The sequence below is a fragment of the Carya illinoinensis genome, chromosome 15 (genome assembly GCF_018687715.1).
Source record: "Carya illinoinensis cultivar Pawnee chromosome 15, C.illinoinensisPawnee_v1, whole genome shotgun sequence".
Taxonomy (NCBI): domain Eukaryota; kingdom Viridiplantae; phylum Streptophyta; class Magnoliopsida; order Fagales; family Juglandaceae; genus Carya; species Carya illinoinensis.
Window position 1 is genome coordinate 44,995,102 of NC_056766.1, and position 24,835 is coordinate 45,019,936.

A 24,835-nucleotide genomic window follows, 5' to 3' on the forward strand; every position below is an offset into this window, starting at 1 on the left:
ATAAATGGGGCCAAGCTTTGGACTAGTGCTATAGTCTTCCTTAATGGACATGATTCCAGTCGTGGTCATGGCCAATGTTGTAAGCAAAGACGCTTTTCGGCCACGATTTTCTGACCCGACCTTATGTTTGAGCACAAAAGAAAATTGTTGTAGGTAATCGACTCAACGAGCATGCTTGGCACTCAAATGTTTTTGGTATTGGATATGCCAATGGGAATTAGGGTCCGTATAAAGAATAAATTCCAGGTGAATGAGATAATGCCCCAGTGGCGAAGGGATTGAACAATTGCATAGAATTCGAGGTCATATGTTGAGTACCGACGTTGCATCTCATTGAGCTTTTCACTAAAGTAAGCGATTGGGTGTCCTTGCTGACTGAGCACACCCCCAATGCCAAAGTGTGAAGCGTCACATGCCACCTCGGAGAGGTGCTCAAAGTTAGGCAGTCACAAGATGGGAGCTTCTACGAGATGCTTCTTGATGGTTTGGAAGGCTCTTTCAGCGGTTGGGGTCCACAAAAATGGTCCATTCTTGGTGCACTCAGTGACTAGCGCCATGATGCTACTAAAATTCCGGATAAAACGTCTATAAAAAGAGGCAAGACCATGAAAACTACAGGCTTCATGGACGTTGGTGGGAGCTGGCCACTCTCGCACTGCCTACACCTTGGAGGGCTTGGTAGAAATTCCTTGGGCCGACACGATGAACCCCAAGATCAATACCACTGACATTTGGGTAAAAGAGTTTCGACTGAAGATGAGGATGTCGTCGAAATATACCACCACGAACTTGTTAATGAACGAGCAAAGGACTTGCGTCATCGCCCTCATGAAGGTGCTAGGGGCATTTGTACGCCAGAATGGCATAACCAGCCACTCAAATAGTCTGTCTCTTGTTTTGAATGCCGTCTTCCACTCATCCCTGATACGAAGTCGAATATGGTCGTATCCGCTCTGCAAGTCCACCTTAGAAAAAATTTGTGCACCATGACACACGTCCAACATGTCATCTAAACGAGGAATAGGGAAGCGATATTTTACCATAATTCTATTGATGGCTCGGCTGTCAATGCACATGTGCCAACTACGATCTTTTTTTGGTGTGAGGAGCGCGGGTACGGCACACGGGCTGAAACTCTAGCAGATGAATCCCTTGTCAAGTAGATCTTGGACTTGCCGTTGTAGTTCCTTATGCTTGGATGGACTCATCCTATATGCTGGCATATTGGGGAGGGTAGCGACTGGCATTAAGTCTATTGCATGTTGTATGTCTCGCATAGGGGGCAACATTTTTGGTAGCTCTTCTGGTGTAATACCTTCAAATTCGTTTAAGAGCTCTTCTATCTCAGATGGTAGAGATTCTGTGGTGTGTTGTAGAGTGGTCTACTTTTCAACTAGTGCAAAGATGACACCACACTCTTGCACTTCCGACGTGAAACATCTAAGTGTGAGCACCCTATCTTCCATCGTGGGGGACTCAAAGTCATGAATTTTCATTGGCTGTAAAATCACTTTCTTATTGCCAAAATAAAATAAGTATTTTTGTACCCATCATACTTGACCCTCCGGTCATAAAGCCATGGACGACTCAATAGTAAGTGGCACGCTTTCATGGGAATAACATCGTAGCACAATGTATCTACATAGTGCTTCCCCAGGGAGAAAGTAATTAAACACTGGTGCTTTACTGGAATTGACGTGTCATCTACCCAACTAAGTTTGTAAGGGCTAGGATGTTTCTCTACTGGTAATTTGAGCTTGTGCACTACCTCTTGGGAAATAACATTCATCTCGCTACCATTGTCAATGATGAGGTTGAGGGCTTTACCTTCGTGCTCCACTCTTGTATGAAAAATATTTCCTCATAACCAGTCATCTCCCCAAACTTCTTCTTTTGTTTTTTTTTTTGGTCCAGCCAAGGCCCTCCGAATTACACAAATGGGTAGTTTAGACCCTTCTAGAACCTCTTCTAAGGTCTTGCCTTTGTCTTCATTGGAGCTAAAGCCCAAATTCTCTTCCACCCTTGGTAACGAATTATCACATGTCAATGCAACCCTTTGTTCTCGGGTGGGGCAAACCATTGTAAAATGTCCCCTGCCCCCACACTTATAGCATTCCTTGGGTTTATTCCTTCCTGTATCATGCTCGAAAACCCCTTTGTCTAGTGTATTAGTTCCTCGAGGTGGAGGGTTGTAACGTATTGGTGTAGTCTCTTTTGGCATGGTTGCTTCCTAGTGACTTGCATTTTTTTGAAAATTAAATTGGCTACACTGTTGCTCTATTCGAAGAGCCAACTGGTAAGCTTCTTCAATACTCACCAAATGAACTGTGAGTAGTTCTTTCTTAATGTCGTCCCTCAGTCCAGCCTTATATCGAGCAGTAGATTGACGTTCAGTTTCCGACACATGGCTTCGAATACTAAGCTCGTGGAACCTGCTAGTGTAGTCGTCAACTGTGGTGCTTCCTTGCCGTAAAAGTAGTAATTTTTCAAACAACATCTCTTCATAATCGATGGGGAGGTATTTTTCTTGTAGCTTCAGCCGCATCTCTTCCCAATATGTGATAGGGGGCTGATGGAGATGATGCAGTGTTCTTCCACGCTCTGCCACCAAACCCGAGCTTGTCCCTTCAGTTTCATCTTTACGAATCTTACTCTACGATCGGCGCTAAACTAAACCAATCAAAATAGTCTTCCAGTGATGTAATCCAATCTTGAAAGGCGTATGGGTCTAATTTCCCATGAAAATCTGGTACCTCTACTCTTACTCGCCGTGCTGCATCATCAAAATTGGACTCCAAGTTTTCCATGCGCAGGTGGGATGGGTTCTCTCTGGTATATGTGCGAGGCATCCATCAAGATTTTTGGAAGGGTGTGAAGGGCGGCATCTGCCCATGCTCATCACTATTTTGTCCTCCATCCCCGCACATCCTGGGTTCTACGTTATCTTGCCCATCTTCATGTTTATTAGTGCCAGATCCTTCGGGTTTGTCAAAGGCATGGTTCCACATAGCATCCATTCGTTTGGTGAGGGACCCCACTTGGTGGACTACCTCCAAAAGGATATCATCACGTTGTTGTTGTGATAGGTGAGGAGTGCCATAAGACTTGAAATTTCGTGAACTCATTGAAGTGGGCTACGTAGGTAACGTTGGCTCTTGATACCAAATTGATGGCGAACAGTGCAAGTTAAAAGAAAAAAATGTCAATGATCACTTTTGTAGAGTCGCACCACAACCCTTCTCGTCTCAGGAGCCCAAAACAAATAACTCTTTATTAACTTTTTCTACCTTTCACATGTGATCTTGGCATTTAAATAAGCACAGAATTCCAGACTACAATGACTCTTTAGACTCACCTAATCCTACTAAAATAATACTTTAACCGACTAATGTTAATAAAATAAAACTAACACTCTGGAATTTCAATCCTTATTAAAAACTACTACCCGTATTGATAACTATTGAAGTATTACGTGGACTAGCCTCCCAATTTATGTAGGACTCCATCAAGAACCCTTTTAGAGCAAAGTCTATGCTTAATCACATGAATTCTTTGGTCAATATCATGAATATCCAAACTGGTTCCTAAAATCTCATAAAGAAATGTATTTTGTAGCTGAATCAAACCTCTTGATTTTGAAGTCTCACATGTTTCAAGAAATAACTTTCTTCAAATTGATGAGAAATCTTGTTATAGATATCTTTTCAAATAATTGTCTTACCAATTCCACTAATTTCAAATATCCCCACTATGCATTTAACATCATTCCTTCTAATATTTTAGTGTCGATAAATGTCTTGTACGCGAGACTCTATTTCAATGGTGTAGTTGGCATCATTTAGAGATGTATGGTTTACTATTCTTGAGTCCACCCAGTGCCAATAAAATAAAATAAAATAAAATAAAACTATTCTTGAGTCCACCCATTGAATGATGTTTTGGATAAATTCTGATTCTTTCCTATCAATACAAAAGAGAGAAAAATTTAAAAGACTTCTCAAAGTATAATCATATATGAAATATTATATGATTTAGTTAAAAAAAAATAGACAGAGAAGATTTAGATTTGTATTTTTTCCATGTTAATTTCTCTGCTTGTTTTTCCAATATACATACCTTATGTGAAATTAATATGGTAATTAATGCCCTAACAAATCCAAAAAGGATTTCAAATATATTTATGGCTTGCATAAAACTCAATGTCGGAAAGAAAGATAAATATCAAACTGTTTTGTATGGCACCATATCTTCCCCAATTTGCACCCTCTCAGGTCCTGGATTTCTCTAGATTTTATCCATAAACTTCTCTTTCAACATCATATATAAACATATATATAGGCACAGCTCATAGGAAGTACCTGTTCCCTAATTCTAACTCGGACAAGTTGGCTGCTACTTCTATAAAGCTGCCTTCCACTTCAGCATCTTTATGTTATCAATGAGCTTATCTCCAAGTCTATCAAAGGATTCTCCAAAATCTCCTTTTTGATGCTGTACTTCCGGAAAAATTGGTAGAACAATTTATTTCATCGCTTCTTTACAATCAAGGATTTCAATAGCTCATTCAAGCACCATCTTAATTCTGCATAATTTTTAAAGAGTACAACGATAGAAATCCTTGATCCTTCAATGGATGAACCTATGGGCTTTGGACAATTTCACCCGATTAGTCTTTGCTCAGTTGTTTATAAAATAATGTTGAAGATTACGGTTTGTCGTTTGGTGCCAATCTTGAATAAAATTATATCTCCGGAGTAGGCAGCGTTTACTCCTGGTAGAAGTATTTTTGAAAATATTTCATTGGCCCAGGATCTGGTTCAATGCATCAATAGGAAAGTGAGAGGGGGAAATGTTATGTTGAAAAGTGATATGGCCAAAGCTTATGACCATGTTAACTGGAATTTTCTGCTAGAGATCTTGCGTACATTGGGTTTTTCAAAGAAGTAGAGAAGTATTGCTTTTAATGTTGTTTCATCTCCTTTTCATTCAGTGATGCTTAATGAGTGTACCAAAGGATTTTTCAAGGCGTCGCATGGGCTTCGACAAGGTGACCCCCTTTCTCCTTATTTATTTATTTTATTTGAAAAGATTCTTTCTCGGATGCTTCATAAAGAATTCCATATGGGTCGTATTAAGCCTTTTCATCCTGGTGGAGGAACTTTGATTTCCCATTTGTTCTATGTAGATGATATTTTGATTTTTGCTAATGGAGGGAAGGCATCTATTCAGAACCTTATGGGAGTTTTGCATCAGTATGAATTGATGTCCAGACAAATGATTAATCCAAGTAAGTCATCGATATTCTTTTCTTTATCTATTTCGGCTGATCGCAAAAATGGATTGAAGTTAATGTTGGGTTTTGAGGAAGGTAGCTGGTCTTGCACGTATTTGGGTGTTCCTTTAATTGTGGGCCATATGAAAATTTGAATGTTTGACTCTTTCTTAACAAAAATACAGAAAATGATGGCTAGGTGGAAGAGTAAGTTCTTTCTTTTGGTGGTAAAATTGTGCTCATCAAACATGTTTTGAACAATATGCCTATTCATATGCTCTCTATTTTGAATTTGCCAATAGGAGTGTTATTAGCGATCAAGAAAAATTTTTTAGATTTCCTCTGGGGATCTTCGATGGAGAATAAAAAAGGAAGTGGGTATCTTGGCGGAAGATTTGTTTGCCAATTGAAGAGGGTGGGTTGGGTATTCAGTACCTTCATGAAGTCCAAGAATCCTTGCTTATGAAATTTGTGGGGAAATTAATTAAAGAGAAGTTGATGTGGTTGAATTTCTTTTCTACCAAATATGCACGAAACACTCATCTTTATTCTATTATGCTGCTTCAAAAAGGGTCTTGATTTTGGAAGGGGCTCATGGAGAGAGTGCCAAAGGTCCTAGAGCATTCAAGGTGGATTATTTGGGACAGTCTAACTAAGTTCTGGCTGGATAACTGGCTAGGGGAGGGGCCATTGATTGCATTTCTTCCCGTGGTTGGAAATATTGATCTGCAGGTAGCGGATGTCTTCATGGAAGCAAGACCGAATCTACATATCTTAAGGGAGTTAGTCCCAGAAGACGTGTGCAGCAGAATTCGAGACTCTACAGTTCGGTTACGGCAGGGAGTGGATAGATGTGTTTGTCAGCCATCGATTGATGGTGAATTTAGCACCAAGTCAACTTGGAACTTAATTCAGAAACATGGGGACGTATGCCCTTGGAAGAAATGGCTTTGGAAGAATTGGCATCTAAAGAAATTATCATTCTTTGTTTGGTGAGCAAAGAGGAGGGCAATCCCGGTTGACGACATTATTCAGCATTTAGGCATTCCTCTTGTTTCGAAGTGTGAGTGTTGTGTTCAACTGCAACTGGAATCTTTTCAGCACATTTTGTGTGGGGGCGGAGGAGCTTAAAAAGTTTGGCAATATTTTGTGGAGGCATGTTGTATAAAAATGCCATAGATTTGAAAATGGGAGGGAATGATGAGTTTTTGGTGGCAAAGAGCTTCATTGTCAACGCAGGTTGGGTGGCTTCGGGGGGTTCTCCCTATTGTGATTTGGGTGCTATAGAGAGCTTGATGCGCGGCCCGAATGGAAGGTATTAATTTTAATCCGGATAGTATTATTCCATCTGTTAAAATTTTAATTAGAGACCTTTCTAGTAAGATCAAAGGTTTTCGGGGGATGGGTGTTCATGATCGGGCCATTATAGAATTATTAGCTTGTCTGGTTGTTCCTCTTGCTATAAGGCAAGTGAGGCTAATTGCGTGGCAACCTCCAGAGCAAGGGCGAGTAAAATGGAATGTAGATGGAGGATCTTGCGGTAACCCGGGAGATGCCAGTGGGGGTGGTATTATTCGGAACCACCAGGGGGGAGTAGTGGCAAGATTCATGCATTATTATGGTCATGTCACGAACAACATCGCCGAATGTAGAGTTCTTCTTGATGGGCTTTGGTTGTGTAGAGATTTGGGATTGCGGGATGTATTAGTAGAGACGGACTCATTGATCTTAGTGGGTTGGTTGGCTTTAGGAGTGTGCAAATATTGGTTTCTTTGAGGTAATTAAAGCAATTGCTCATGAGTTAAATGTTCGTTTTCGGCATATTTTTGGAAAAGCTAATATGGTGGCTGATTTTTTGGCTAAGCAAGGAACTCGATGTATTATCTCAAACTTTTGTGACGTTGATTTCACTCAAGCTCGATTCGGGGATTGACTCACATGGATAAATTTGGCATCCCTTATCTCAGATGTTGAGAGTCCGTCGGTGTGGGTGGGTCTTTTGTTGGGTTGGTTGTTTTTTCTGGATTTTTGGGCAATTGGAAATTGTTATTTTTTGGGAAGTTTTTGTAAGTTTTCTTGGATTTGTTTTTCTATTTCACGGTATTCCTCTACCGTAAGTGAGGGTTTTTTTAATAAAATTGGGTAGAGGTCACTTTTGGACATGTGACCTCAACTCTTTAAAAAAAAAAATCATTGATTCTTTAATAGCTTGAAAAGTGCTGGTAAAATTTCCTCATCTTTCAAGATCACTGTCTATGATATCTTCACCTATGTAAGTGTCGATTCCCCTTTTATCCAAAGCATGGTAGATGAGAAACAAACTTTTGGTGAACATCTTTGCCTCTAAAAGAAGAAGAAGGGTAAAAGGAAGAGAAAGAAGCTCATTGAAAGGCATCACCCTGTAAGCGTAAGTAACATTCACCAGAGAGGTTCAATTACAGAGAAGTCAGATAAAGAAAGATGAACAATAACCATTCTTAAACCATGAATCATACACATTTGTACATATATATAAATTGATTTTTTTAAACAATAAAGTGAACTCAATTTCAGCAAATCATCTGTGTTGTTTAATGGTTCATCCAATCCTGACTAAGAACACAAGTTATGGTTTCGTTTGACCTCCAAATCCTAACCTCAAATTCAGCTCCTTCAATCAACCGATCAGAAGTAGAATTCACCTTCAAAGCTTTGACAAAAGATATATATTTTCAAACTATTAAGATATATATATATATATATATATATACAAACTTCATGTAACATCATTAATTAATTCGGAGTGAATGGAAAAATTGTATCCAATGAAAAAATTAAGTGAAATTAGGTCTGTGCATTAACTTCTAATTTTGTCATCATGAGTTATGCATTTGGTTGATAGGATAATTAATAGTACTCGTAATTAATTAATTACAGTTTCAGTATAGAGAGGCAGAGACTCATCTTTCAATCCATCATGTCTATTTCAAGGAAAGAATTATATAATTTGTTGTAGTGCCAAGAAATACAAGAAAGGGAATTAATTAATCCAAATTAATATCCCAATATCAAAAAATGCCAGGATCACCTAACATATTACTTATATATGTATTAACTTTGATGCAGCATTGAATAAGACAGAGCATAAAATAGGTATAGGAGTGGTAGCAAGAAAATCATGAAGGGGAGATCATGTTCTCTTTGTGTGCAGCTAAGAACTTTCTTGGAAGTGTTGAGTTAGCTGTAGCAAGTGCTATGTGGAAGGCAATGGAAACATGTAGAGATCTGTAGTTACAGAGAGTAATTTTTGAAGGGGATGCACAAAAAATTATTGATGAAGTGAAAAAGGAGGCTGTAAGTGGATGGATGGGGCAACACCGAGCACACAAACAAGTCCAGCGTCCAATCATTTACGAAACCCTTTTGCACTGGTAGTGTAAAATCCTTGTACACGCCATTAATATCATGAAACCAATCCAATAATAATAATAATAACAAATTGGGGAATTTTATCAATGCAAAGACACTGACCTGGTGCCTAGTAAGCCTTCTTCGAATTGCCCTGGCCTTCTTGGGACGCAGATCGGGAGACAGGTACTTCTTCTTCTTTTAACCTTCCCTCAGAGCATCCTTCAACTTCCGCGAAATCACCGTCAACACTTGTGCAATCAACAACCACATTTGAATTGCTCAAGTTTTGAGAGCGCTTGTGTTGTGGATACCCGTTGAATTCCAAGTTGCAGTCTTCATCAATATCTCGGCATCTCTTACAAAGTTGGATACTATTCGATAAATCTACTCAGCACTCCCCAACTATTAAACTCTCATTCTTTTCATGCTTATAGATTATGTGTACTCCACAACTTTTAAACATCAATCCTTCTTCATTGCTATCAAATATAAACCTCAAATTATCTCATGTTGGGTACCGTAGCCATTCCTCGATACATTCTGGAAATGAGTAATCTAGATATACATGGTCCCGATCTCCTAATAATTCAAAATTTGCTTCTACAAGCATGTTACCATTTATAGAAACACAAATACCGGAGGGGGAGTCATCTGGGTCGGATTGAAGAACAGCACAAAAAACAATTCCTATGATTTCATCCAAATACATGGGCCCACCAATATCCAATTCACAAGAATATCTATTTGAAGGCTCCATAGTATGGCTAAACCAATCTGGAATCTTATTCCCTGGAAATATAATACCACATGAATGGTCCTGAATATGTTCTTGTCAAACATGTATCGCATATTTTCATAAGGACAAGGCAATCCACAAACACAAACACCTACAAAAAACATAGAGAGACATAGAGACATACCTCAACAAATGAAGGATTTGGTGCCTGACTCCCTATATTTGCAACCAATTTATGGCAACCGGAAAAATCAATCCATCTTACTTCTGGGCATCTTTCCAAGGAGAAACACTCACTAGCATATAGCTCTTGTATCTTTGGTGGAAGATGTAAAATTTGTAGAAGTTTCTCGCAATGCCACAATCTGAGAATCCTCAATTTAACTAAGTTTTCAAAGCTCGAAGAAAGGCTGACAATAACAATTCCAGATAGATCTAACTCTTGCAAAGGAGATGTGCAATAATATGAGAAGTCTTCAAGGTACCAATTATAAACTGGCATCGGGCTTAATTCAACACTTGATTCTGGTTCAGACCTCTTAATCGTTATGGATGTCAGGTGGACATTTAAGCCCAGTGAGGTTGCTACAGTATAAACTTATTTCTTCTTTTGTAGTATTTGTACAATCATCAAAACAAAGACTCTTTTGATATTGCCAGTGAGGAACGCTAATTGGGAAACGCATCATAGGAACTTACTGCATTTTCCTCTAGCACATAGCGAACATCTTCATGAAAGCATAATCTACTACGTGCGCTTGGTTCTTTGCGTGATTCCTTTCGAACAATTTCTCTGCCCATATCTTGTAGCAAGTCATGCATCCACAATGTATTGTGAATAGTAATTGTAATGAGACACTTATCTATAAGCCTTTTGATACCATTGTCCGGAGAGAAACCACAGCTATCTAATATTTTAGCGACATAATCCAGGTGTTGTCCTTTGAAAAAAAAGGCAATATCGAGGAAAATCTCCTTCTCATTATCATCCAATCCATCGTAACTTATACAAAGTACTTCTTGAATATTTTTGCTAGGAATTCTTTTATACTTATTCAATACACTTTTCCATTGATTTATACTTTGACCCCTTAGATCTGAGCCTACCACTGTTAAAGCTAGTGGAAGACCCTCAGCATATTGTATTACTTGGTTAAAGAGTTACACATAATCTTCAATAGGTTTGTCTTCCTTAAAAGCATACCAACTAAAAAGCTCGAGAGCTTCATTATGGTCCAATCTCTTTACTTCATATTTTGAATCAACCTTATGGTTATTTAATAAATTCTGATCTCTTGTAGTTACGATGATTCTACTTCCTAAACCAAACCAGTCACGACCTCCAGCTAATGTTTCTAACTAGACTAACTCATCCACGTCATCAAGAATTAAGAGAACTCTTCTAGAACAAATCCCGCGCTTTAACTCATAAACTCCTCTATCAACATTACCAACAACAAAACATTTAGAGGCTTTTAGAATCTCATTAAGAAGTGTATTCTGCAATTGGACCAGACCACCCACATGGTTTGAAGTTTCTCTAACATTTTTCAAGAAACAATGAACATCAAATTGTGAAAAAATTGAGTTATAGATCTTTTTGGCAATAGTTGTCTTACCAATTCCTCCAACTCCAAATATTCCCACCATGCGTATGACATTCATCCCGATACATAAAAGCAAATCAATTTCTTGCACACGAGACTCCATCCCAACTAGATATTTTGCAACGTTTAGATATGAATAATTTACTATTCTAGAGATCTCTTGAACGATTTCTTCAATGAATTTCGATTCATTCCTGCATAGAAATAAATTAATGAGCTGGACTCTTCACATGAAAAACAAGCAACATAATCTAATTAGTTTGTCTTCTCACGACCAAAAGTAGAATAAAAATTAAGTGGTATAGGTTATAGGGTATAGAACCCCCCCTCCCCAAATTGGAATCCGCAAAAGCATTGACCACAAGTAATGCTCTCTTTATTGTTAGATTCATATCTTTTACACATGATTGCATTTACCTGCATTCTTAGATTTGTTTCAATTTTCAAGAGTATTGTTTTTTTTTTATTAGAAATAATATTTACAACCGTGAAGTGTGCAAGCGCTGTACAATCTCTTTGAAAAAAGTGAGTAAATATGAAACTTACATAAAAAATATTAATTTTTTAATAGTAAACCCTACTGTTTTTTCAAAAAGATTTTGCGATGCTTACGCATTATATAGTTATATTTAAGTTATATGGTGCAGAAAATAATTAATGTCAATTATTTTTCTTAAGTACTGATGTGTTATAATAATAATAATAATAATAATAACAACAAATCTCCAATGAAAGGCACAAGAGTGGTTAGAGTTACCCATTTTCCAACTCGTATCCAGCCAAATTGGCCACTTCTTGTAGGGCTGTCTTCCACCTCTACACCTTCTTCACGTCTTCATTGAATTTTCCTACACATACAACCAAAGCTTCTCCAAAACTACCTCTTTGATTTCGTACTTCTGATGGATTTATATGGTAAAATATAGGCAAAACTATTTGTTGCTTTGTTTCCTTGCAATTGAGAATGTTGAGCAATTCATCCAAGCACCAAGTAGATGATGCATAGTTTTCTGAGAGCACGATAATTGAAAGTCGTGAATTTTCAATGTCTTGGAGAAGTACAGGTGAGATTTCATTACCTCTTTTAAGCTCGTCCTCATCTATGTAGGTGTGGATGCCATTTTGAAGCAAAGCATGGTGGAGATGGGCAATAAAAGTATTGTGAGTATCTTTTCCTCTAAAACTCAAGAATATATCGTAATACCACCGAGACGTAATAGTAGAAGAGGATGAAGAAGAGAGTGCACGGAAGGACATGGAAGAAGTCATTGTGTTTGCAATGCCTTGAGTACTCCTTAGTCCTTACTGCACAGAAATATTGGACTTGGGGCTCTCCTTAAAAAGATGACAAGTGGGGCTCTCCTTAAAAAGATGACAAGTTATAATGAGATAAGAAAACTCGTAAGAGATACGATTAAAACTTTATATCTCTAATTATAGTTAGACACAAAGTTTGAGATTTCTTGATGGTTAGAAATCTATAAATAGCACTAAGGGATTAAAGGGTTCTCACCTACAACATTATTGTGCATCTAGCTATTGGGAGACACTCGGAGGTAAAGTTATTAGGACGATCCTTCTCTCATAGCCAGATTTAGTTTTTCATCAAATTGATTGAGATAGGTAAGTATTTATTTATCATTGTTTTATTATTGTAGATCATAGAAAATTGAAGATCAATTATTAAAGTTCTTGTTAAAATATTTAACACGTGTCGCCTACAAACTTCCTCGCCGGGTTTTTGATGGAACGACGGCAAGCATCTCAATCTCTCTTTTCTCCCCTCCCGAACTCCAGCATTTCAGTTTCTCTCTCTAAATTTTCATATCTCTCTCTCTCTCACTGTCGTTCTTTGTTTTCAATCGCTTCCATTGCTTTTTTTTTTTTTTTTTTTTGGCGTGTGCCATAGCAAGTCCCTAGGCTTTTCTCGCTCATCTCCATTCGGTTCTAGCCTCCGTACACCGCGGCGCGCTGCCACACCAGTAAGCATCTCTCTGCTTCCCTCTCTCTCTCTCTCGATGTTTAAACCTTGGCCCAAGATTTTATGTGTTCTTCATGATATACTCAGTACGTTGAGGCACTCTGTGTGTGGGTTTTGCTGCTAGAGACTCCATCTCTGTTCTGCACTGTTGCTGTTATAACGCCGGTAAGCCCCTTCATCTCGATCTCTACATTGTTGGGAATTTGGACCGCAAAACTCAACATACATCTCTCTCTCTCTCTCTCATATTTTTTTCTCCGCTACATGCTATCTTGCTAACCTCTCGGGGTTCTCCCTCTCACAGTAGTATTTCTCTTTTTAGATTTAAGCCGTGACTTTGGCCACCTGAGTCGATATACATCCCCGCCGCCATGGTATGTACCTCATTTGATAGCATTCTTTCCGTCGTGTATCACCCACTGTTCAAATTCGGTTTTAACATCACTGTTTATACAGACCAACCAGCCGCACGTCAAACCCCAAAGCAACCACACATTAACCCAAACACCCAGACACATTAATTATCAGTTCAATCATGTAAGTAGTGGCAGCACCATCTTCCAACATTAATTACCAATGTACAAGTTACGTAACAACGGTATAAACACAAAACTAAAGCTCGGATTTCCTTACCCAAATTTCATTACGGTGATGCAACGAAGAGTAAAAGGAAGAGAAAGAAGCTCCTTGAAAGGCGTCACCCCTAGCTCTCTGTACGTGTAAGTACCATTCCCCAGAGAGGCTCAATTATAGAGAAGTCGGAGAAAGAAAGAAGAACAACAACCATTCTTAAGCCATGTATCATACACATTTGTACATATATAAATTGATTTTTTTTTAAAACAATAAAGTGAACTCAATTTCAGCATATCGCCTCTGCTGTTTAATGGTTCATCCAGTCCTGACTAAGAACACAAGTTATGGTTTCGTTTGCGCTCCAAATCCTAACTTCAAATTCAGCACCTTCAGCCAACTGATCAAAAGTAGAATTCACCTGCAAAGCTTTGACAAAAGATATATATTTTTAAACTATTAACATATATACTTCACGCATCATCATTAATTAATTCGGAGTGAATGGAAAAATTGTATCCAATGAAAACATAAGTGGAAATTAGGTCTGTACGTGCATTTACTTATAATTTTGTCATCATGAGTTGTGCATTTGGTAGATAGGATTATTAATAGTACTACTAATTAATTAATTAAGGTTTCAATATAGAGAGACAGAGACTCATCATTTAATCCATCATGTCTGTTTAGAGGAAAGAATAATATAATTTTGTGTATTGCCAAGAAATACAAGAAAGGCAATTAATTAATCCAAATTAATACCCCAATATCAAAAAATGCCATGATCACCTAACATATTAATTATATATACACATATATATAACATAGTTTACCGTTTCTTTTGACAACATTTATGAATGAAATATTAACGGATTCTCTAAACAAGAAATCTTCAATATCATGAATAAGATGTCTATAATTGCAAATGCTTATGTCCACAATAATCTCAGTCAAACTGAGATAGTTGAATTATTAACTACTGGATTTTCTGGTATACATCGATTATATATATATATATATATATATATATAAGAACCAATAAACCAACTAATTAAAGCGTATCAATTAAGTTCCATATAATTTTCCCAGCTATGGGAAAAACTGTAGCAGATTTTTAATAAGAAGAAATAGAAGAAATATCTGTAATATTTGCAGGTATTTGGTCTAGAAGAAATAAAGCAATTTTTGAAGATAAATTTGATGTTCCATGCATGGTTCTTCACAAGGCTTTAGTAAAGCTGAAAGTCTTTCAAGAAGCTGAGGAGGAGAAAAGAGAGCAACAGATTGAACCTGGCATGAGAAGAAGAGAAACTAACTGGTTACCACCCACTGAGAGCTTCACAAAAATTAACTTTGATGCAGCATTGAATAAGGAAGAGCAAAAAAAGGGTATAGGAGTGGTAGCAAGAAATCATGAAGGGGAGATCATTTTCTCTTTGTGTGCAGATAAAACTTTCTTGGAAGTGTTGAGTTAGCTAAAGCAAGTGCTACGTGGAAGGCAATGGAAACATGTAGAGATTAGTAGTTTCAGAGAGAGTAACTTTTGAAGGGGATGTACAAAAAATTATTGATGAAGTAAAAAAGGAGGCTGCAAGTGGATGGATGGGGCAACACCGAGCACACAATTACCATGTCACGACAACACCAACCACACAAACAAGTCTAGGGTTCGATCATTTGCAAAATCCTTTTGCGCCGGCAGTGCAAAATCCTTGTACACACCATTAATATCATGAAACCAATCCAATAATAAAAAAAAGCCATACTGGAGAATTTTATCAATGCAAAGACACTGACCTAGTGCCTAGTAAGCCAGCTTCTCTGAATTGGCCTGGCCTTCTTGGGATGCAGATCTAGAGGCAAATACTTCTTCTTCTTTTAAACTTCCCTCAGACCCTTCTTCTACTACTGCGAAATCAGTATCAACATCTGCAAAATCGACAACCACATTTGAATTGCTCAAGTTTTGAGAGCGCATCTTGTGTTGTGGATACCCACTGAATTCCAAGTTGTGGTCTTCATCATTTTGGCGTCTCTTACAAAGTTTGATACCATTCGATGAATCTACTGAGCACTCCCCAACAATTAAACTCTCATTCTCTCCATGCTTATAGATTATGTGAACTCCACAACTTTTAAAAATCCCTGCAGCTTCTTCATTGCTATCAAATATAAACCTCAGATTGTCTCCTGTTGGGTATCGTAGCCATTGCTCGATACATTCTGGAAATGAGTAATTTAGATATACATGATTCCAGTCTCCTAATAATTCAAGATTTGCTTCTACAAGCATGTTACCGTTTATAGAAACACGAATACCGGAGGGGGAGTCATCCGTGTTGGATCCAAGAACAGCACAAAAAACAATTCCTATGATTTCATCCAAATAAAAGGGTCCATTAATATCTAATTCGCACAAATCTCTATTTGAAGGCTCCTTAGTATGGCTAAACCAATATGGAATCTTATTCCCTGGAAATATAATACCACATGAATGGTCCTGAATATGTTCCTGTACGGCAAACATATATCGCATATTTTCATAAGCACAAGCCAATCCGAAAACACAAAACAACAACAAAAAACACAGAGAGAAATAGAGACATACCTCAACAAATGTAGGATTTGGCGCCTGACTCCCTATATTTGCAACCAATTGATGGCAACCGGACAAATCAATCCATCTTAGCTCTCGCAAGACACATGATGTATAGAATTGAAATTTTGTTGATACTTCTAGAAATCTTTCCAAGGAGAAACACTCACTAGCATATAGCTCTTGTATATTTGGTGGAAGAAGTAGAATTTCTTGAAGTTTCTCGCAATGCCGCAATTTGAGTATCCTCAATTCTAAATAGCTTTCGATGCCTGAAGGAAGGCTGACAATATCACACCAGGATAGATCTAACTCTTGCAAAGTGGATGTGCAATAAAATGAAAAGTCGTCAAGGTACCAATTAGAAACCGGCATCGGGAGTAATTCAGCACTTGATTCGGGTTCAGACCTCTTAATCATTCTGGATGTTATTAGGTGCAAATGTTGAGGCTTACTCTGGTACCTAATGGATAAACTTATTTCTTCTTTTGCAAGATTTGTATACTTATCGAGAGATAAACGTTCAATCCCAGTTAAGCATCCAACACAGTAACTGTGACAAAGCACCGTCAGATTTTGCAACTGATGAATGCTACTAGGGAGATGCATAAGTTTTGTGCATTGTCCAGGCAGAAATAACTCTTTAAGCGCAGGAGTGAGGTACCCAATGGATGAAGGCAATTCTTTTATTGCACTACCCAATAATGAGATGAAACATAAATATTCCATTTTACACTTGATTTCTGGAAATTTTTGAAGTTTAGAGCAACCATGAAGTGTAAGGACTTGTAGAGATCTCAACTTGAGATGCCTTGGAAAACTCTTTAGGTTGGAGCAGTGATAAAGACGCAAACGAACAAGCTTATCCAGGAATCCAACAGAATCATGAACTTCGACTAAATTTTCACAACCCAAAATATCCAATTCTTGTAAATTTGAGCAACTTGAAAGATTCGAGATTTTGGTTAAGAACTTGCACTCAGAAAATTTCATTATCGTCAAGTTCTGTTGAAAAACGACAAATATATATTAACCCTCAGGAAGTTCACATGATCACATGGGTTTAAAGAAAGGAAATATTGAAAGTAATAATTGTACCTTAAATTGGCCGCTAATGTCCTTGATGCGGCCTCCATACAGTTGAAAATCAATGAGCTTCTCTCCACGAAAATTGGATGGCAAAGATTGTAAAGGACAGTTTGACCAATCAAGCACTCTTAATTCATTAGAAAGATAATCAAGTGATCTTCCAGAAAAGCGTGCACCACGGCTTATAAAAAATTTGAGTCTTTTCATCTTTGCAAACGATTTGGGACTCAAGCATATCATGTCATGATCATCGCCCTTAGGCAGAACCACTTTTATCCCCTCAACATTGTTTGTTCCCTAATGAGACAATTTATAAGAGTGCAAGTAAAATCAAATCATTAAAATCTTTGTTTATAAGCACTTATTAAAAGAGCTTTTAATCTAAGAACTTACTGCATTTTCCTCTAGTACATAGCGAACATCTTCGTGAAACCATAATCTACTACGTGTGCCTGGTTCTTTGCATGATTCCTTTTGAACAATTTCTTTGCCCATATCTTGTAGCAAGTCATGCATCCACAAGGTATTGTGAATAGTAATTGTTATAAGACACTTATCTATAAGCCTTTTGATACCATTGTCTGGAGAGAAACCACAACTATCTAATATTTTAACGACATAATCCATGTGTTGTCCTTTGAAAAAAAAGGCAATATCGAGGAAAATCTCCTTCTCATTATCATCCAATCCATCGTAACTTATACAGAGTACTTCTTGAATATTTTTGCTGGGAATTCTTTTATACTTGTTCAATACACTTCTCCATTGATTTATACTTTGACCCCTTAGATCTGAGCCTAGCACTGTTAAAGCTAGTGGAAGGCCCTCAGCATATGATATTACTTGCTTAGAGAGTTCCACATAATCTTCCATAGGTTTATCTTCCTCAAAAGCATGCCAACTAAGGAGCTCAAGAGCTTCATTATGGTCCAATCTCTTTACTTCATATTTTGAATCAACCTTATGGTTATGTAATAAATTCTGATCTCTTGTTGTTATGATGATTTTACTTCCTAAACCAAACCAATCACGAGCTCCAGCTAATGTTTCTAGCTGGACTAACTTATCCACATCATCAAGAATTAAGAGAACCCTTCTAGAGCAAAGTTTGCGCTTCAACTCATAAACTCCTCTATCCACATTATGAACATCAAAACATTTAGAGGCTTTTAGAATCTCATTAAGGAGTGTATTCTGCATTTGGACCAGACCACCCACTTGGTTTGAAGTTTCTCTAACATTTGTCAAGAAACAATGACCATCAAATTGTGAAAAAATTGAGTTATAGATCTTTTTGGCAATAGTTGTCTTACCAATTCCTCCAACTCCAAATATTCCCACCATGCGTATGTCATTCATCCCGATACTTAAAAGCAAATCAATGTCTTGCACTCGAGACTCCATCCCAACTAGATATTTTGCGACGTTTAGATATGAATAATTTACTATTCTAGAGACCTCTTGAACGATTTCTTGGATGAATTTTGATTCATTCCTGCATACAAATAAATTAATGAGTTGGACTCTTCAGATGAAAAACAAGTAACACAATCTAATAAGTTATTTTCTCACAACCAAAAGTAAAATAAAAATTAAGTGGTAGGTTGTAGGGTATAGAATCCCCCCTCCCCAAATCCCAATCCACACAAGCGTTGACCACAAGTAATGCTCTCTTTTTTGTTAGATTCATATCTTTTACACATGATTGCATTTACAGGCATTCTTAAATTTGTTTCCGTTTTCAAGAGTACTTTTTTTTTTTTAGAAAAAATATTTGCAGTCGTGAAGTGTGTACGCGCCACGCAATCTGTTTGAAAAAAGTAAGTAAATATGATACTTACATGAAACAAAATTAATTTTTTAATAGTAGATCTTACTTTTTTTCAAAATGATTTTGTAACGCTTGCATATTTCGTAGCTATATTTTAGTTATATGGTGTAGAAAATAAATAATTTCAATTATTTTTCTTAAGTACTGATGTGTTATAATAATAATAATAATAATAATAATAATAATAACAATAATAATAATAATAACAAATCTCCAATGAAAGGCACAAGAGTGGTTAGAGTTACCCATTTTCCAACTCGTATCCAGCCAAATTGGCCACTTCTTGTAGGGCTGCCTTCCACCTTTCCACCTTCTTTACATCTTCGTTGAATTTTCCTACACATACAGCCAAAGCTTCTCCAAAACTACCTCTTTGATTTCGTACATCCGATGGATTTACATGGTAAAATATAGGTAAAACTATTTGTTGCTTTGTTTCCTTGCAATTGAGAATGTTGAGCAATTCATCCAAGCACCAAGTAGATGATGCATAGTTTTCTGAGAGCACGATAATTGAAAGCCGGGAATTTTCAATAGCTTGGAGAAGTGCAGGTGAGATTTCATCACCTCTTCTAAGCTCGTCCTCATCTATGTAGGTGTGGATGCCATTTTGAAGCAAAGCATGGTGGAGATGGGCAATAAAAGTATTGCGAGTATCTTCTCCTCTAAAACTTAAGACTACATCATAAAACCACGGAGAGCTAACAGTAGAAGAGGAGGAAGAAGAGAGTCCAAGGAAGGACATGGAAGAAGTCATTGTGTTTGCAATGCCTTGAGTTCTACCTATCCTTATCGCACATAAATATTGGACATGGGGCTCTCCTTTAAAAGACAAGTGGCAGCGTTTGTCATTAAAGAGTAGCGTACAAAAGTTAAAGAATTGACTGAACTTTCGTTGAACTTTCCTCAATTACATGTCGCAGTTGTGTGTTAGGTCTGATTTAATTTGAGGAGTGAAATTAGATAATAATTTTGTGAATAGCAGTAAGATAATTTGTGAATAATAGTGAAATAATTTGAGTTGATTATTTTTTAGAATTTGAGAAATGAGAGATAAAAAGTCAAATAAAAAATATTATAAAGTTAAATATTGTAAGAATATAGTTTTAGAATATTATTTTTGTTTGAGAATTTGAAAAAGTTAGAATTGTTTTTTATTTTTTATTTGAAAGTTTGAAAAAGTTGTAATGATTATTTTAAAAATGTTGTATTTGAATTATGTTTAAAATAAGATGATATGATAATTTTGTGTCTCATCTGAAGTCTCAAACCCCGCCCGTCATCAAACTATCAATGAGCAGTAGGGTAATTAGTTTATCAGTGTACAAAATTGTGAAAGTACTTCCAGATTAAAATCTCTTGAAGAAAATTAGGGAAAGGTTGGATTGCTATGTCCTTCATGTGCACACACATGGATATGGAATCCATAATCTCCTAACTGATGCCAATAACGTTTCTGGTTTTACTTATCAAAAAGTAAATAAATAAAGATCAAACTCATGATATTAATATTTGAATATTATCGGTATAATATTATTGCCGGAGTCCATGCACGCTAGCTCAAGTCCATATATACGCGTTTATATTACAAAAGAGAAAAATAATTAATTAGCTGCATGATCAAAGACTCGTACGTTGAATTACTTCCTTGCTTCAACACGTTTTGGGATTTTTTACGTCCATAGTACCGTTGAATTTCTGAAGCACAAAAAAATATCCCAAAAGACGGGCTAAAGAACAAAGACATGGTCACATGATACGCATTTATATTATGAGTACTCCATATATACGCATTTATATTATAAGTCATGATCAAAGACTCGTACGTTGAATTACAATTCCGTGCTTCAACACGTTTTGGGTTCATAATTCTGGTCAGCATTTTAGATAATTTTGGTTCATGAATCATTGGATGTTTAAAGTCTTCATGTGATTTTTTATGTCCATATCGTTGAATTTCTGAAGCACAAAAAACTATCCCAAAAGACGGGCTAAACAAACAAAGACATGATACAGATCAGCATGAGTAGAATGAGTAGATGATGATGGAGGCCGGTCGTATACGTAGGGTGCGGGCTGTGTTCATCGTTTCACATTAATTAATTTCCTGTGGCTCGCGGGAAATAGCTAGCCTGAACCCCTCGTTTTGGTACTAGAACTACTCCACCCAATCACATGATGAGTTGGATATAAAAATATATATCATGCCTGAGTTGCCTTGCTGGATGTGACATTAGATAATTTAGATTCTAATCTTCCCATAACGTGAAATTTGATATTTTTTCACTACCAATCCATGGTAAATTGGTCATGAGTAGGACTTGTTGAAAGTGTTTCTAAATGGACTAACTCATCCACGTCAACAAGAATTAAGAAAACTCTTCTAGAGCAAAGCCTGCGCGCTTTAACTCATAAACTCCTCTATCAACATTACCAACATCAAAACATTTAGAGGCTTTTAGAATCTTATTAAGAAGTGTATTCTGCATTTGGACCAGACCACCTACTTGGTTTGAATTAAGTTTCTTTAACATTTTTCAAGAAACAATGGTGCTATCAAATTGTGAAAAAATTGAATTATAGATCTTTTTGGCAATAGTTGTCTTACCAATTCCTCCAACTCCAAATATTCCCACCATGCGTATGTCATTCATCCCGAGACTTAAAAGCAAATCAATGTCTTGCATACGAGACTTCATCCTAACTAGATATTTTACAACGTTTAGATATGAATAATTTACTATTCTAGAGATCTCTTGAACGATTTCTTGGATGAATTTCGATTCATTCCTGCATACAAGTAAATTAATAAGCTGGACTCTTCACATGAAAAATAAGCAACATAATCTAATTAGGTTTTTTTAATCTTATGACCAAAAGCAAAATAAAAATTAAGTGGTATAGGTTCTAGGGTATAGAATCCCCCCTCCCCAAATCCCAATCCGCACAATCCTTGACCACAAGTAATTCTCTCCTGTTTGTTAAATTCATATCTTTTACAAAAGCAGGGAATGGTCCGAATGATTTTTCTCAAAATGAGAAAGGGTGACCTAAGGGACGTGTTGGGACCAAGGTTGATTAACAAGAGCACGATGTCTCTCACAAATATATATACCATCTTTTCTACATGACCAAGGCTGAATGAGTTTAGTTCAAAACCGTGTAAATGGGTGCAAGTTAGCTTACCAATCATACTTGTAATTCATATTTCTCGCAAGACTTAAATCTATCTTGAAACGCCATTATTGGCGTGGGGAGATTGGAAGATGTTGGAATAGCTACTTTAATGTGATAAATTTTCAATGCTCCCACGTCAGGAAATCCCAAAAGTCTAAAGTTCATTACACGCCGCGTTAGGGATAAGGAGTGAGATGAGATGAGATGAGGATTTTGTAAATAGTAGTAAGATAGTTTGTGAATAGTAGTGAAATAATTTGAGTTGATTATTTTTTAGATTTTGAAAAATGAGAGAAAAAGTTGAATAAAAAATATTGTAAGAATATAGTTTTAGAATATTATTTTTGTTTGAAAATTTGAAAAAGTTGAAATTTTTATTATTTTTTACCGCGTTCGGAAATCTCAATTAAAGTCTAAAGTTCATGCAAGAAATTCAATAGAACAGTCTTAATGGGTACTCTTTGATTTTGACGTTTGTTTAATTAACGTGGAAGGACTTGATCAATTCAAAACTGTGTAAATGGTATTGCAAGTTGGCTTACCCAGAAACTTCTGCTGCATCAGGAAATCCCAAAAGTCTAAAGTTCATACAAGAAATTCAATAGACCAATCTTCACGGGAGTTTGATTTTGCCGTTTGTTTAATTCACGTGGAAGGACTTCATAAATATCTCAGAATTGGGTCAATGAAAGAAGAGAATTCATTACAACAATCCTAATGTACGTTCCATCTTAACATTTGTTTTATGCGAAAAGACTAGTATCAGAAAAGGAAGAAAAAATGTATTGCAAGAAAGTAGAAAGAAAACTGTGTCTTGGAGAGAAAACTGATCAAAACTTGTGTCGTATTTCTTGTATTTGTAACGTCTCAACTCCCATGTACGGAAACCCGGGAATCTTCATGGCATTGGGATGATAATAACACAAGTCACGCATTCCAATGATAAGTTTCAAGTGTGTGTACAAGCAAAAAGTGTACAACAAAAAACGCAACGGATAAATTAAATAAGTCAACTAAGTACCAAAATTTTAAATACAGACTACCAAAATAAAACTATTACCGAAAATTATACAGTTATCTGTGAAAATAAAGTAAAAAGCCAAATGTTGAACCCAAAATTTCAAGTTTTGTGTAATTATATATTTACACATGGATTTTGATGATAACAAATGAATTCAAAGAATAAAGAAGTCTCAAGCTCAAGTTGTCTACACAATGGAGTCAAGCACATCAAGGAAACAAGCATGAGCAAGAAGGGAACAAGTTCACATTAAAATTATAGAGTAATGTTGTAAATCTCTTCAAAATTCGAAATTAGGATTAATGCTCAAAATTAATATTTTATCATAAAGCATTAAAATACATTTTTCACATGTGCATGAATATTTTTGAAAATTAAATTTGAAAATTTTGAAAGATGATTGATTGTCATCTTTTGCATGTGCATGCCTTGATTAAAGGGTTGAACTTTAAAAATATTAAAGATGATTGATTGTCATCTTTCACATGTGCATGTTTTATTTGAATATTTTCAAAAGTGATTGATGCTTTTTTAGACTTATACAAAAAGTAAAAGATTAGGTTTGAATTTTTTGAAAATGAAAGTGTGCTCATTTTGTCATATGCCAAAAGTAAAAGATTAGGTTTGATTTTTTTTGAAAAAGTGAATGATGTTGTCTTTGACAATTGAAAAAGAAGAACCTTTTATTTGAATTCTTTGAAAAAGTGAATGATGTTGTCTTTGACAATTGAAAAAGAAAAACCTTTTATTTGAATTTTTTGAAAAAGTGAATGATGTTGTCTTTGACATGTGAATCTTTTTAAATTTGAATATGAAGTCTCATATGCCTATAAATAGATCATTTGAGAGCTTCACATTTACAACACCAAGAGCATACAACATTCATTCAAAACTTTCATTCTCTCTTCTCTAAGCATTGAGCCTTAATCCTTGTTCATTTTGAGAGATATAGTTTGCGATGTATTGTTCTTATTTCACTCATTGAGGAGTGTTTTCTGATAACCTACCCACTATCAGATCTTGTATCAGAAAAAGGGTGTGTATAACCCTTGTGTGTGTAGAAAGTATTCTACACGGGGAATAGTTAAATCACCACGTGTAAGGTGATTGCAAGTGTAGAGGGTGTTCTACACGGATCCTTTGTAGCGGTATTGTTCAAAGGTGTAATAGGTTTCTATCTCCACCTGAAGGAGGTTGAATAGTGAATTTGGGAATCCTCAAGGGGTAGCTTGAGGCGAGGACGTAGGCAGTGGGGCCGAACCTCGTTAACATACTGAGTTTGCTTCTCTCTTACCCTTACTCTTTATATTTATTGTTATTTCATATTTTGTTTATATTTTATATTATATATTTGATTTATAATTGTTATTTTTTTTAATACAATTCAATTCACCCCCCCTCTTGTGTTAGTCATCTGGGCAACAATTGGTATTAGAGCTAGTTGACCTGTACTGTTCATACAGGCAGATCACCCATGGGAACTCTCGCTTGTGACTGTGTCACCGAGGCAAGACTCTTCGACCATGGGTGACGGTGCACCGGTAGAGACGGTGGCCGGCTAG

At 36.6% G+C, this 24,835-nt stretch overlaps 2 protein-coding genes and 1 pseudogene across 4 annotated transcripts; all 3 read right to left on the reverse strand.

Moving 5' to 3' along the window:
• Positions 1–10,067: 10,067 nt before the first annotated feature.
• On the reverse strand, positions 10,068–11,498 carry LOC122297024 (annotated as a pseudogene).
• Positions 11,499–11,821: 323 nt separating this feature from the next.
• On the reverse strand, positions 11,822–12,274 carry LOC122297025 (disease resistance protein RPV1-like). The gene has a single exon (XM_043106811.1). The coding sequence runs from the start codon at positions 12,272–12,274 to the stop codon at positions 11,822–11,824; it is 453 nt and encodes a 150-aa protein (XP_042962745.1).
• A 1,392-nt stretch (positions 12,275–13,666) lies between these two features.
• Positions 13,667–19,894, reverse strand: LOC122295446 (TMV resistance protein N-like). Of its 3 annotated transcripts, none has more exons than XM_043104465.1 (6): positions 19,321–19,894; positions 17,638–18,739; positions 17,254–17,541; positions 16,168–17,160; positions 15,357–16,071; positions 13,667–13,988 (listed from the first exon to the last, which is right to left on the reverse strand). In XM_043104465.1, exons 1-5 carry the CDS (start codon positions 19,830–19,832, stop codon positions 15,364–15,366), a joined length of 3,603 nt encoding a protein of 1,200 aa, XP_042960399.1. In that variant the 5' UTR covers positions 19,833–19,894; the 3' UTR covers positions 13,667–13,988; positions 15,357–15,363. The 3 variants fall into 3 exon arrangements, with proteins under 3 accessions (XP_042960399.1, XP_042960400.1, XP_042960398.1); XM_043104466.1 differs by having other exon boundaries at positions 13,668–13,980; XM_043104464.1 differs by lacking the exon at positions 13,667–13,988 and adding an exon at positions 14,574–14,849.
• Between the last annotated feature and the right edge of the window lie 4,941 nt (positions 19,895–24,835).

Excerpts from the sequence above, each read along its gene's own strand:
- LOC122297025 (XM_043106811.1), bottom strand. The coding sequence starts at position 12,274 with ATGACTTCTTCCATGTCCTTCCGTGCACTCTCTTCTTCATCCTCTTCT.
- LOC122295446 (XM_043104465.1), bottom strand. The coding sequence starts at position 19,832 with ATGACTTCTTCCATGTCCTTCCTTGGACTCTCTTCTTCCTCCTCTTCT. Across the intron at positions 17,542-17,637 it reads ATGTACTAGAGGAAAATGCA|GGAACAAACAATGTTGAGGG; the intron begins GTAAGTTCTTAG and ends TTGTCTCATTAG. Across the intron at positions 16,072-16,167 it reads CAAATCCTACATTTGTTGAG|GAACATATTCAGGACCATTC; the intron begins GTATGTCTCTAT and ends TTTGCCGTACAG.